Source organism: Patagioenas fasciata, chromosome 24, assembly GCF_037038585.1.
Source record: "Patagioenas fasciata isolate bPatFas1 chromosome 24, bPatFas1.hap1, whole genome shotgun sequence".
NCBI classification, from domain to species: Eukaryota; Metazoa; Chordata; class Aves; order Columbiformes; family Columbidae; genus Patagioenas; species Patagioenas fasciata.
Window position 1 is genome coordinate 7,114,667 of NC_092543.1, and position 13,737 is coordinate 7,128,403.

Here is a 13,737-nt window from a genome sequence, read left to right on the forward strand (position 1 = left end):
TTTTATCCCAAGCAAACACACCTGGTGAGAGGTTGGCTTCCTATTCCAAAACGCTCCGAGCCAAGCATCCGTATGACCTGAAAAACTTCAAATTAACATTGGCATCTTCCCGGCTGGGTGACCTCGTGCTGGTGGGGGTGGGACACGGAGCTCGGGAGCGCAGGTCTGCAGGAGAGCGGGGACTGGGGCGACGCTGGGGAGCAAGAGGAGCCGAGCAATAGCACACGGCACGGCTGAGCAGGGTTGCTCCCTGCAGATAATCAATCCAGCATGGGCCACGGGCTGCGCAGAAGGAGCAGAGGACGCATGTTTTCAATCACGCCGCAATAAGTAGTTTTGTTGTTTCTTTCAGAGAGGGATTTTTCTGAAATGAAAAGGGGGAAGGGATTTCTCAAGCAGAAAAGGATAAAATAAAAGAATACGATCTGGCCTGGAATGATCCTTTAGACCACTAGCAGCAAAATACCGGGACGGATTGACTACATTGAAATATTGTTGGAAATACCGTTATCAATTGTACTCAAAGGGCATTGGTTCCTTATCTAAGCTGTCCGCTGCTTGGCAGTTTTTGGCTCATAAAGCGCCTGTGGCATTAGAAGTTCTTACATGTTCACAACTACTCCAGGTATTCTGAATTTCATTTTAAGACAGCAACTACAATTAGCCGCCTAAGCCAAATTATTTTGCATGTAGTGACGAAGATCTACTTCAGTTGAAGTGTTTTTCTCTAATACTAATGAAGTGAAAACACAGACGGTGTGCTGCGCATGGATAAAATAAATGCTTATATGTTAATTTTTTCTCCTAAGAACTTTCTTCCCCTTGTTCACAGATCCCAGAGCAATACTGCACTGAATTAATGAGGGCTCTCAGCAGTTCCTGCAGCATGGGAAGGTACAGGAGGAGCACGATAACCTGCAGAGGACAGGCTTTGTGGCTCGTAGTGTAAATCTAGTTCAAAACTGTCTTTTTAGCTTGAATTTTCCCAGCACTGAATCGACATGGTCTTTCGTACTGTGCCTGAGTGCCCACTGCCTCCCAGATCTCCAAGCTGCTGCTGTGGGTGTTGGTGTAGACAAGCAGCTGAGTGACAAGATATTCCCTATGTATGTGCAAACACACATGGAAGTCGTTAGCACGGCTCTGATTGCTGTCAGTGCGAGCCGGGGTGGCTGGAGGAATCTGCGGAGCCATGCGAAGGGAGGCTGGGGAGAAATGGCCCATAAGGCGGGCAACCTTCTTCCTTCAGAGCTGGATCTCCACCGAGCATCTCTTGAGCCACGGTTCCCCCAGCTTTTGCCACAGCTCTTGGCTGTGACAAAATGGTGCCTGTAAAGACTCCGGCCCCTGGCACGCCGGTGATTTCTGAGCAAGTTCTGCCCCCTCATGCAAAAATGGAACAAAAGATCACCCCAAGTGGAGGGGATTGATAAAATGATGTTCCCCTTGCTCTCTTCATCTCGCACCTGCCTCCCCGCAGAAATGCTTTTGGCCAGGCGCCGGCCAGCCCGGCAAGGAAATCCCTTCCCAAATTCCCGCACGCCGGTTGGTTCGTTGATTTCATTTTTGGCAATAAACTAACCCCGGAGCCGCCGCCCTGCCCCGAGCGGGAGCGCCCCCGAGCCCCGGGCGGCTCCGCCGCAGCCTCAGCGCCGGGGGCAGCCGGGCCGGCCCCGCGCCCCGCAGCGCCCTCTGCGCGGGTGCGCTGCACTATTTGAGGCGGGCGCGGGTGGAAGAACACGGCGGTGTCGTCTGCCGCGCGAGAGCGGCGGCGCAGGGATCCGGGCCGCGGTGCTGAGGCCGCCTGTCAGTCAAGGCGGCGGTGCCGGGACGCGGCCGGGGCGCAGCCGGCAGAAGGCGGTGCGGGGAGCGCGGAGCCGGAGCGGCCGGCAGCGGGAGCAGCGGCGAAGGGAGACGGGGACACAAAGCGGAAAAAAAAATAACCGAAGCGAGCTGCGTTTCTTTCAGGCTGCAGGAATAGGCTATTTCACAAGCGGCTTTCCCTTCCCTAGCTGGCTGCGATGCTGCTAGCCACCGTGCTGCCCTGGACGTTGTTTTTGCTTGGAGCCGCAGGTACGTGCGGGGCCGGGGCGCTGCCCGGGGCTGGGGGGAGGTAATGCCGGGAGCTGGTGGAGCGAACAATGGGGTCGGGCAGCCCCCGCCGCCCCTGCGCTGCCGCTGGGCTTGCGGGGGAAATAACCCATGGTGGGGTCCCCCCCCGAGCCGCGCCCGGTGTGCGTGACGGGGTCGCTGATTCGTGCACATTGTTCGCTGTCGTGGGAGCCGGAGGGGAAAGATGGCTCGAGCTGTGCGAATTTGACAGGAGAAAGCGGAGGGGCGGGTAGGTGGGAAGGGAAGGGAAGGGTGTGAGCGAGCGGCTCGATCTGCGCTCCGATGCTGCTGTTCCGCGGGTGCGACAGGAGGAGCGGCTCCCCCCGCGGGAGCCCACCGGGCTGGCGTGTCGGTGCGCCGTGAACGCCAGACAATGGAGATGGGCGAAGAGGAGGCGAGCGGAGCGGAGGGGATGCTACGTGCGCTGTGTTAATGGTGCCGCGGTGCGAGGCGGCGGTGGGTTTTCGTTGTCGCGTCCATTTCATTGTGAATGTTGAGGATGCTACTGCGCTACGCAGCGGCGCCCACGCCCTCCCCTTGGCCGCCGCCGCCCGTCCGCCCTCGTTCTTGCAAGCGGTGCATGTGCCGGGCAGAAATTGCAGCGCGGGGAGGGGAGGGATGCGATTGCAATTGAAGGCGGCGGGGGTCAGCAGCTGTGGGCAAGAAAACCAAACAAAAAATACCCAGTAACCAAAAAACACACAAAAAAAACCCAACACCACCCAAAAAGCGGAGGGGAGCGGGCCGGCTGGCGGTGATGGAGCGGAGACGGGCGCTGCGGGAGGGTGGGGGCGGGGGGCTCCGGGCGGGGGCGCGGGCCGCGCGCCGCTGCCGTTAAGGGAGTGGCAGGCGGCGGGGGGGGCTGGAGGGGGCGGCCCCGAGCGAGCGCGGCCGTTAGCGCGCGGGTCACCAACGGCCGTAACGGCCCCGCCGCCTCACCTGCCCGGGACAGCACGGCCCGGCCCGGCTGGGTGCGGTCCGGTTCGGGCCACACCTGTGCTGACACCGCCCCCTCCGCCGGCGTGGGCCGCCCCGGCGCTCCCAGCGCCATCCCCCGCCGGCTTCGCCACCCTGAAGCCTTCGCGCTGTCCTCATCCACTCTCGCTGGGAAGTGTTCCCCAGAGCCTTCTGCACCCTCTCTTGGCTACGGCTCTTTCCTCCCTGTCCTACAGCTCACTTCCTTCCCCTTTGCAAGCATTTTGGCCTAAAGCACCCAGCCTAGTTGTCCCTGTTATCTTTATCTCCAAGCTGTCGTTGCCTTTACTTCTTGCATCCCCTTCTCAGCTCATCATTCCATAGACTTCCCAATCACAGCTCTTGTAATGTCAGTGAAGCTTGCTCTCGGTCCAGATCCCTGCTCTCTTGGGGTAGCTCCTGTGTCCTTGCAGCATACCCCAGGGCACCACTCATTCACATCATTGCTATTGCAAACCTTGCTGCATGGTTTCTTTTCACCCTTTGCTTCAGTTCTGTCCTTAGCTACCATAACTCCTCATTGCCTCACTCCCGTACAGGTGATTCCTTATCTCCTTAAGCAATTAATTCTGCTGTAGCTGAGTCTGCTGCCACAGTACCAATTGCTATTTTGTCGTGGCTCTGCTCCAGCTCCCATCATGGCGAACCATTGCCACCAGCATGCTAAAGCCTCTTGCCCAACCAAGACACCTGTTTAACATCAGCACAACTCCCATTCTTGACACCACACGGCCCTCCTGCGTCATACGCGCTACTATATAGCTTCTCTTTATTATAATCTAAGAAAAATGCATTACTGCTTATTAGAGGGGGTGTGTGTAACAAATAAGGGGGACTTGCCGTTCCATTTTGAGCAGAGCTCTGCATCTGGCTCAGCCACGCCCTCTAATCGCTATCTCTGCACACATTCTTAATCTCAGCCGGTCTAAGATGCCAGACTACTGTCTGTGGTTCTGTTCTGTCGCCTCTCTGACACCTTCACGCAGGCTTTCTCGGCCGTGGGAGGGGAGAATAAAGCGTTTTTTTCAAGGGAAATAGATGGGAGTAAGCAAAGAAAAATTATCTGCGTATCATCTGTTGCCCCACTCAAACGCGTGTTTATCCAATAATAACAATTATGAATTCATAGAGTGCCTAGGGAGCTGCACAGCTGGAACCGGACTGTTAAATCAGCATAAAATGGAGAACAAAAAACCCAAATAAAATATTAAAGAGCTAGAACAAAGCAGCAGCACTGTTTATGGTGAAAGCAGCACCGAGCACACAGTTAAGCTTTCCATGCTGAAGGATGCTTTGGTCTGCTGAAGCCTGTACCCTTTTTCCCAGCTGACCTCACCGCGCTCTGTGATGTGGGGGGGAGAGAGAGGCTATTGCTCCTGGCTTTGGGAGCTGGGATGTTGAAGGAGATGTCAATGAAAGAAGGGGAGCAGCTAATAAAGAAACCCCAGCTACAGCTCTACAGTGCCTTAGGTGTGAGAGGAGACACCAGATAGATGCTTATTAGTGAAGAATCCCTGAAGAGACGTCTAAGCAATAGTTGCATGGAAGGTTCAGAACGAAAGAGTGCCTTTACATCTTCTAGAATAATTCTATATTCCATGGCCTGTGGTAGTGATGATTTATTTAATCTACTGTTAAATTATATGAGAATGTTTTAATTTAGAAGCTGATTTATAGACACAGCAGATGGCTCATCTTCCATTTACATCCGGAGAACTATGGTTTCTTAAATAACGGAGTATTTTGTATGAGCTTCATCCTCTTGACATGTGAACTTGAAGAGTCCTGACTTCTGAGGTTTTCTGGGGGTGTTTCATGTGTGTGGTGTGGGTTTTTTACATTTGCTGTAATAGCAATGTAACGAATACCCCGTTTTGAAGTGTTAAAGATTGTGGCTGCTCTCCAGACTGAAAGTGCCTTCACTTTCCTTGGCTCATCTCCAGAAACTTTATTTTAAGGACAGACTCTTTTTGCCATTGGGTATAAGCGATTGTTTCTTGTTGATAGAGGATGACGTGGGCTTTTGGGTGTTTTGCTTGCTTTTGGGCGGCGGGAAGGGGGGGAATGCCGTGGATTGGCCTCGTCGGGCTGGCAGGAAAGCAGAACCAATTGATGGAGGAGGGAGCACTGCATCTGCTGCCATCAGTCTTCAAGGAACAGGAAAATAGCTTTAGTAAGAGACAAAAAGCACATTTATCTTCCCCATTAAAAGGCCATCCTGCGTTTTTACTCATTATTAAACACACCTGGTGATACTGTTTATATGGAGAATGCGCAGTTCTGGTTTTCCGTTGGTTTTCTTGTGTGGCTTTGGAAGCGCTGGCGTTGCGGGGCAGTCTACTTCGGTATGGTTTGATCTGTCAGTAACAACTCAAAACTTGCAAATAATAAGATATTGTAACTTCTCAATGCCTGTATAAGCAGACTGGGAGCAGCTGTTGTCTTTGTGAGTGTGTATCGCAGCTTTTATAAAGAGAACGGGCAGAAAATGCAGGTGGGGCCATGCCGATGTTCTTCAGGTGCAATGGAAAGCTGGTGTCGCTTTTGTTTTCCCAATTCCATACCCTGAGGAAGATCTGAAATGTGAGATAAAATACATAAACCAACTGAACGGTAAATATGGATGTTTGGAAACCTTCAGGAAGCAGAATTGTGTTAATATCTTTCTCCAGTAGCTGTGTGTGACGGTGAATGTATGGGAGCACCCTGGCTGAGGGTGTCTATAAGAGAACTGCAGCTCCCAGGCGTCTCCTTTGCCGACCGGGCCCTTTGCGCTTGTTTTCCCAGGGCTGATGTGTTGGTTTTCATCACGACGCTCAGGTCCTGGAGGGGAGAAAAGAGCCACCAGGCAAATAGACTTTGAGACAAAAATTACAGAAGCGAATCTGAAGGTCAGATCTACGCTGTCTCTGGTTTCTTTTGTTTAGGAAAACACATTACCATGGTTTAAAGCCCTTGCTGATGCAAAGGGATGTAAATGAGGTGGGTTTGGCGGCAGTGCCATTATGCCCTTTCAGCTCGTGGTGTTGAAATGCAGCTGCTCATTAGGAACGTTGCCTTTTGAAGTCACTGCGAGAGCCAAGGGGCGGGCGTTCGCTTCCTTGGAACTCATTGCACTTCTAAGTGTTTGGAGGCAGTCGCTGCTGAGTACCGGAATGAGGTTTTCCTCTGGTTTTTAGTTTGCGATACGGATGCCTAAAGAAAGTAGAATAGGTAAAAATCGAGGATAAAATTCAGATTAAAATAATGATTTTGCTCACGGTTGAGGTGCGATAGCTTTCGCTCTACCTAAGGCGATGATGGGAAGGCGTAGAATTGCTGTCCATACAGTGAGTCATACTTGCGGCTTCTAGACCTTCCAAGGACAAGAGACAGCGGGCACAGAGTGGAATACGGGGAATCCTGTCCAAACGTAAGAACACAGAACAAACCCCTTGATTTTTGTTGTGAAGGGGGTAGCGGAGTCCTGGGGTAGGGTGCCCAGAGAGGTTGTGGAGCCTCTATCCATGGAGCTGTTCACACCCATCTGAGCAGACCTCTGGGTACCCTCTTGGAGCTGCTTCCCCCTGTTGGGCTGGATGATCTCAGGGGGACCCTTCCAACCTCGATTCTGTCATTTCGGTACAGCTACTGCTATAAAGTACTCATAATAGACACTTACTTAAGTATTTAATTTACTTTTTCATTTTTGCTTATATTAGCGATATATGTCAAGGTCAAAATCATTAAGATCAACCAGAATGTTAATTATTTGCTTACTTGTTGATGCTTAATAATAATAATTTACCACATTTGTTAAATCAAAAGGCCTTTCCATAGACCTGGCCGGGAGTGTTTAAACCTGTGTGAAAAGGTGGGAAAGTGTATGAAATCAAGGGCTGGAATAAGAAATGGGTCGGTTGACATATTCAGTCTACATTTTGAGCTCATTTGGGACAGAATATCGTAATATATTGGCACTCGAGAGGTCCTTTCCATAGGAGAATCCTGGCTGGGTTGTACACAGAAGTGCAGTTAACCAGGTGATAAATGACGAGGAATAGTGCTGAAAATGTTATACAACGGAAATAGAAAATCAGTGTCTTTTCCAGATGTCTCGTGCATTCTCTCTCTTACCCCAAAAGCAACTACATAAAAGAGTACTTTAAGCGTTACTGGAACTGCAATATATTCATACAGAAGTTAGTTAATTGTTGCTGAAATTAGTTTGTAGTATTGTGAACTATGTTGTTTTGTATTAAAAAAATCCTCTAAGCATTTCTCTAAAACAAAAAGTGCAGTGATGTGCTATGGGTTGAAATGCAGTCTTTTCAACGTGCAGATTGATATACATCAAGGAGTTGAAAATTCAGGTTGTTTTTTTGCCTTCATAGCTGGCATATTCAAGGCTGCATTTAAATATGATACAAAAGATGAAGAGCCAGTTTGGTATTGTTGACACAGTATTGGCAAATTGGTCTTGGTGTGCGGTATTCTTGAATAATCTCATGTTGAAAATAAACACTGGGAATAATTGAAGAAACCTCAGAATTTGGAAATGCTTGGTGGTGGTTCTTCACATCCACTAAAAAGCGCCTGCCTTTGCATATTAATCACCCTTTCAAAGGAAGTTTGCCTTATTTGCATTGTGCGTGCACTGAGGAGTCCCATAGTGCGCCCGAGAAAAAAGGGGGGCGGGCGGGGGGGACGGGAATTGTTGTTCTCAAAAGGGTTTTTATTCCATTCAAGTGGAAGGGCTGAATGCGGGAGAATTAGCGCAGTGTTTTGTGGAAGAACGGTCCCATTTGGTCACTGCGTTTCATGTGGAGCGGCCCTGGCTTGTAAGAGTCGGAGCGCCCGGGGTGGGGTGCAGGGGGAGCCGCTCGCGCTGCCTGATGCGATCCGCAGGGTGCAGGGTACTCGCCATTAGACGTACAAATACTCCAGATTATCGGGCAATTAGCATTCAAAATAAAATATCGGTGGAAAGTTGAGTGTTTGCCTTTTATGAGTACGGTGGCCAAAACTCTGGGCCTGGATACCTTTGAAAAACGTGTGGAAGATGTAAAGATTGGGAAAACTTTCAGGACGTGGAAGTTTTGGAATGACAACGCTTGTTCTTAGGCCTCCATCATTGCTCTGGTAACGTGGTTTGATGTTACTCAGCCGTTACTTGGGAACAGCGCGGGGTGACGTGTTAACGTGTCTTGCTGCCTGTGTCTGTGCTGGCTGCAGGTGCGGGAAGGGGGGGCTTTGCTGGGACCGTGGCGTCAGACATCCCTGTGCAGCCACGGAAGGTGCCCGACGGTCTCAACAAAACCTCGGAACGTTTTGTTCTGAGATATTGAAACCTGACCTTCAGGGAATGGTGGAGCTGTTCCAATGAATGATAGCTCTCAAGCTATTCTGCTTGGTATCCTAAATGAGAAGATGTACAGATAAAAGTGGTGTGTGTAGATATTTAAAGTACAATGCACTGGGAATGTGATTTTGAAAGGAGCTGTGGTATAATGAGTAAGAGTGTTGGCCTGCAAATTGAGTCTGTTTGCGGTGGTTATGAGAGGTTTCTTCTCAAATTTAAGTGGAACATCTTATGTTCCAGTTTGCACCCATTGCCCCTTGTCCTGTCACTGGTGTCACCCAGAAGAGCCTGGCTCCATCCTCCTGACACTGCCCCTTTCCATACTGATCCCCATGGATGAGTCCCCCCTCAGTCTCCTCTTCTCCAGCTCCAGAGCCCCAGCTCCCTCAGCCTTTCCTCACACGGGAGATGCTCCACTCCCTCCAGCATCTTGGTGGCTGCGCTGGACTCTCTGCAGCAGTTCCCTGTCCTTCTGGAGCTGAGGGGCCACAACTGGACACAATATTCCAGGGGTGGTCTCCCCAGGGCAGAGCAGAGGGGCTGTGGGACACTGTGTCCAATGCCTCACTCAATCAAGGTGGATCACGTCCACCGCTCTGCCATGATCCATCCACCTCGTTATGTGCTCATAAAAGTCAATGAGGTTGGTCAAGCACGACTTCCCCTTGGCGAAGCCATGTTACTATCCATCTCTGATGCATTTTAATGATAGGTACCTTAATATTTAGTCATTGAATAGTTGCGCAAGCTGTGGCATTGTTATGACAACACGATACACTGATACAGCGCGCTCCTGTGTGTACTTTCAAAACCCTATAAATAACCCTTTCTAAAACTTCCTCTCTAGCTGTGAGTGTAAACAACACTTAGCAACGTGCTTTAGACGCTCATTTTCTGCAGTTCAGGATCTGGCATGCACAATGCATGCTCGCAGTATTGGCTAATTATAATTTTTCAAGAACTTCAAATTGTGTTTTTGAATATGTTAATACAGAGAGAAACAGTCATCAGACATTTGTGTATACCATTTCGGAAAAATATAATCAACAGCTGCTTGTCCAAGTAACATATTAAATTATAAGCCTGCAGAATTCAAAAGAATGGAGTACTGTAACTGTATTTCATTTCCAATGTTTTCAAAAGATAATCCTTTACAAGTATAATGTGCTTTTAGGGGTTGTGAACAGACGTGCAGAATCGGTCTATAGTCCCCTAAATCCTTTTGGAGTTTAATTTCGTAATGATCTGTAGGATGGAACTTGAAGGCATTTAGCATGTATTATATTCTCCCTAGCGGCTGGTTTTTGATAGGAGAAAATAAGGGCATAGTAGAATACTCTTAAGAAAATGAAATTTGTGTGTGTATTTATTGTGGATCTTAGTAGAAGAAGTAACAGATACTAAGAAAGCCATAATAAATGAAAGTCTTAATGGGTACTGTGAAGAGATATGAATCCTATTTAGGTTTTCTCCCTACTGTCATCACTAAAGCTCCGAGCGGTGGTTTCTCTGTCCCTTGCGCCATGATGGAGCTGTACCGGGGTAGGCGCCTTGGTTCAGACTGGGAAAGCTGCTCGAGCTGTCGTCAGCTCGCTGGTGTTGGTTCTGTTGGAGCTTTTGTCTCTTGACAGCCGGGTCCATCTACAAGGAAAAGAATGCACGTTGTTTATCTCTCGGTTCTGTAGCGATCGCTTGTTTATTATTGTAGGGGTTTTGTATCTAGAGCTGGTTGGCCGCGGAATTGTTTCATCCTCTGTCTTTAAGCTGGGTTTTGCTGAAGAAATCTCGTTGGCTTGTAAGAAGAGGAAGAGCATATAGAATAGAGATTTAATTTCATATGGATTCACTTCCTAGCTCTAACATTGGGGCTCTTTTGTGAATGCGCTTTGGCCAGTCAGCTCTATCATTTTTCTCAATTTCTCTCTAAAATCAATATTTCATAAAACACTTCATTTGTACAAGCAAATTTTGAGTAGTTTGTGCTTTATGGACAAAAGTAACGTGGAGAATGAAGTGCTGCAGTGCACGCCTGTGTTTGGATCTGGAAAAAGACTAATTTTCCGCTTCAAGCCAGCGTGAACGTTGGCTCTAGATTAGGGCTATACTGTGACATCAAAGTTATTTTGTCTGGATACTTGGAAATGGGTATTTCTGTTCGTAGGATGCTTCTGTTCCTAGCAAAGTGTGTTTTTTATGCTCATGCACTTGTCCAGTTTGCTTTTGCGTGGCATCGGTCATTAGGAGGTAAAACCTGCGCTGAGCGTGCGTGCAGAGCTGTTATCCACGTCGCTCGGAGTCGTCTCACCTGGTCTGGGACACCATCCTGAGGGATCCTATCGAACGGGCACCTTGTCAACGTGATTGCTGTGGAAGGTTCAGAGTGGTCACTTGGGTAAAGACGAATGGATTTCGGCAGGGCATTGCTGGGGAGATCCCACGGGCAAGGCAGCTTGAAGGGAAAGGGGCCCGCGATGGTTGGTGTTCAGGGACTGCTTCTACCGGGCACAAGATCAGAGCATCCCCATACGTGGGAAGTCAAGGAAGGAGCCAGGAGACCTGCGTGGTTAAACAGGGAACTGCTGGGTGTGCTCAGGTGGAAGAGGAGAGTTTACAGATCATGGAAGGAGGGCTGGCCACTTGGGGAGAACATCAGGCTGTTGGCAGAGGGTGTAGGGAGGCAACCAGGAAAGCTAAGGCCTCCTTAGCATTAAACCTGGCCAGAGGGGTCAAGGACAACAGGAAGAGCTTTTTCATCCAGTGCAATCCCCCATGGAGCAGGAACACCCAGCTGAGGTTCCACAGGAAGGTGTCCAGGCGGGTTTGAATGTCTGCAGAGAAGGAGACTCCACAACCCCCCTGGGCAGCCTGGGCCAGGCTCTGCCACCCTCACCCCCAACAAGTTGCTTCTCATACTTAAGTGGAACCTCCTGTGTTCCAGTTTGTACCCATTGCCCCTTGTCCTGTCATTGGTTGTCACCCAGAAACTGGAAAGCTATTGAAACAATATCTACAGTATGTTTGCCTTGTATTTTTCCCGTGCTCTGTGCATAGTGCATAGGGCAAACACACTGCCAATATTTATGCTTTTATCAGTAACAATGGATTGTTTGCTTCTAAACAATAGTAGAAATAAACTTGTTAGACACAAGCTCGTTGGTTTCGTGCTTGCATCATTTTGCTTAAATAACAACTCATAAATGACAAAATGGAAGTGCTGTACTGTTCCCATAATAGCGATAAATGAAGGCAGTCGCTTTCTTTCTACCACGTCCACTTCAGTTTCCGATAACCCGTCTCTGTTTCAGTTCTGTCCACCCTTTGAAAATGCGAATCCCCAAAGAAATGACCGAATATGCCAATTATCTACTGATGGAAGTCCCAGTGTATTCTGATTTCAAAGCTTATTCTGGTTAAAAGAAACCCTGTATTTGGAGAATACTTGTTCTACAAGAATGGACCAGGATTTAAATGAAATCACAAACCAAATGTACACCAAGTCGCTGGTGATTTTTATTGCAGCTGGCCAGAGTCACCGTGCCAGGTCTGGAGATGCTCAGTGCCACATTCGGAAGCTTTTGTGTATTTCCAGTGTGTTTCTCATGAACCTAAACTGGTACATGCCAATAAGACTTGAGCTGAAAGTAGCAAACCCCACGCTGACTGACTTCGTGTGTTGAGGCACTGCATTATATATGTATTTATGCAATGTCTTGTGTGTGCAAATGCAGTTGTGATTTACTTTTTATTGGGACATACAGTAGTACCTGCAAGTATTAAAACATAAAGGATAAAGCTATTTTCTTATCAGGTGAATGGTTTTATCTTATCTCCTTTTTCTTGAGGGCTGCAGCGAGCAGGGTCCAGAAGGATTCAGCTGAAGTGGCGAGTGAAAGCAATGCAGCTGATTCCCTTGGAATTTAGCGCTTTAAATGGATTAGAACTAAAAATATCTCTGCCTGTCATTGCATCGGGTCCGGAGGCATTTTAAAGTACCTGCATTTACATATTTGATGTAAACTTTAGAAGGTTTCCACATTGGAGCCGAATGGTGGTGTGGTAAATGTCAGCTCTTTGGTAGGCAGACAAATGCCGTTGTAATTGCCATCTATTTCTATAGGTGAGATCCGGTCTTGTTATCTCACAGGGTGCTGTGAGCAGTTCTGAACGTGGGATACCAGCACTGTTCAGAGCAACCCTGGGCATGGGTGTTACCAAAGTTAACGTGCGGTCTGCTGGGCGCTGTACCAGCAAATCCCAGTTTAACAGTAGAGAAGCTCATGTGAATGTCGCTTGACCTGACTCACAGATGGGTGGATTAATGAGAATAGTTTATTCTTCTGTATAGCAGGTAAATGGTGTTGATGCCCTTGCAGAGGGCCTGGAACAGAGAAACACATAATCACACAGTGATAGTGCATCATTTTTTTAATAAGGTGCAATGATATTGCTATGTTAAACCTCCCTAGGCATTCTTATTTTCAAAACTGCTGGAAAAATAGTTGTAAATCAGTGCAATATTGTTTCCATTATACCAAATATTTCTGTTGTGGTTTTGGCCCCTATTTATTGTAACTGCAGGGCTATTGGCTGCACGTTCGGTAGCTCTGAACAGGAGTTTCCGCTGATGTTAAAGCGTATTGGTCTTTATTTGTTGCTTCTGCAGACTTCTAGAAGCTGAGGAAGCCTTAAGTGCGTGTTATAGCGATGTATTCGGTCAGCAGCGTGCGCTGTAGGGAAGGCTTGTCCAGTTGTTTCTGCTTTCGTTAGTTCAGGTGTTTGCAGGGTCAGGAATAACAGCCAGGTGTGCTCCGAGAGCTCTGGCCAGGTGAACATCCTGAACCCCGCTAGGTGGCACCAATTTGTTGTTCTGTTGATGGAGTTGCTTCCTCTGGAAAAAAACACTAAATGCACTTGTGTTTGGGAACAGGGAGCGTATGTAAGACAACGAAGATCAGTGGTACTTACCTGTTTATCTTGTGTATGCATACATATCCTTCATGACCCTGTGCTTTTGAAGTGGAGCAATGGACTGATATTTTGGGTGGGACAGGCAAATCGTAGGTGTATTTTTTAAATATTTAGAACTGTCAAGGCGTATCAGAAGAAATACTTGCCTGCTGTTTGGGTTCTTATCCGCTTTGCTTAAACATCCCCTGCCAAGACACGAATGCTGCGATGGATCATTGCAGGCAGTGTGCGATGCACAGCTGGGTTTGCCATGGTTGTGTCCCAAAACATCTCAGCATTGAGAAGCTTGGCCTGACGAGGAGAACAGAAGAGTATTTCTGGTGGATTGTGATTGATTTCAA

At 48.5% G+C, this 13,737-nt stretch overlaps 1 protein-coding gene across 11 annotated transcripts in view; it reads left to right on the forward strand.

Annotated features, from left to right (window-relative positions):
* The first annotated feature begins 1,736 nt into the window (after positions 1 to 1,736).
* The window catches only part of NCAM1 (neural cell adhesion molecule 1), a 77,950-nt gene continuing 65,949 nt past the window's right edge, over positions 1,737 to 13,737 (forward strand). Inside the window, exon 1 of one of the 11 annotated variants that reach the window (XM_065855587.2) lies at positions 1,737 to 2,073. In XM_065855587.2, coding sequence (XP_065711659.1) covers positions 2,022 to 2,073 — 52 coding nt within the window. In that variant the 5' untranslated portion in view covers positions 1,737 to 2,021. The remainder of the gene's footprint in view (positions 2,074 to 13,737) is intronic. The other 10 variants (XM_071798791.1, XM_065855581.2, XM_071798792.1 and 7 more) reach the window with 10 other exon arrangements.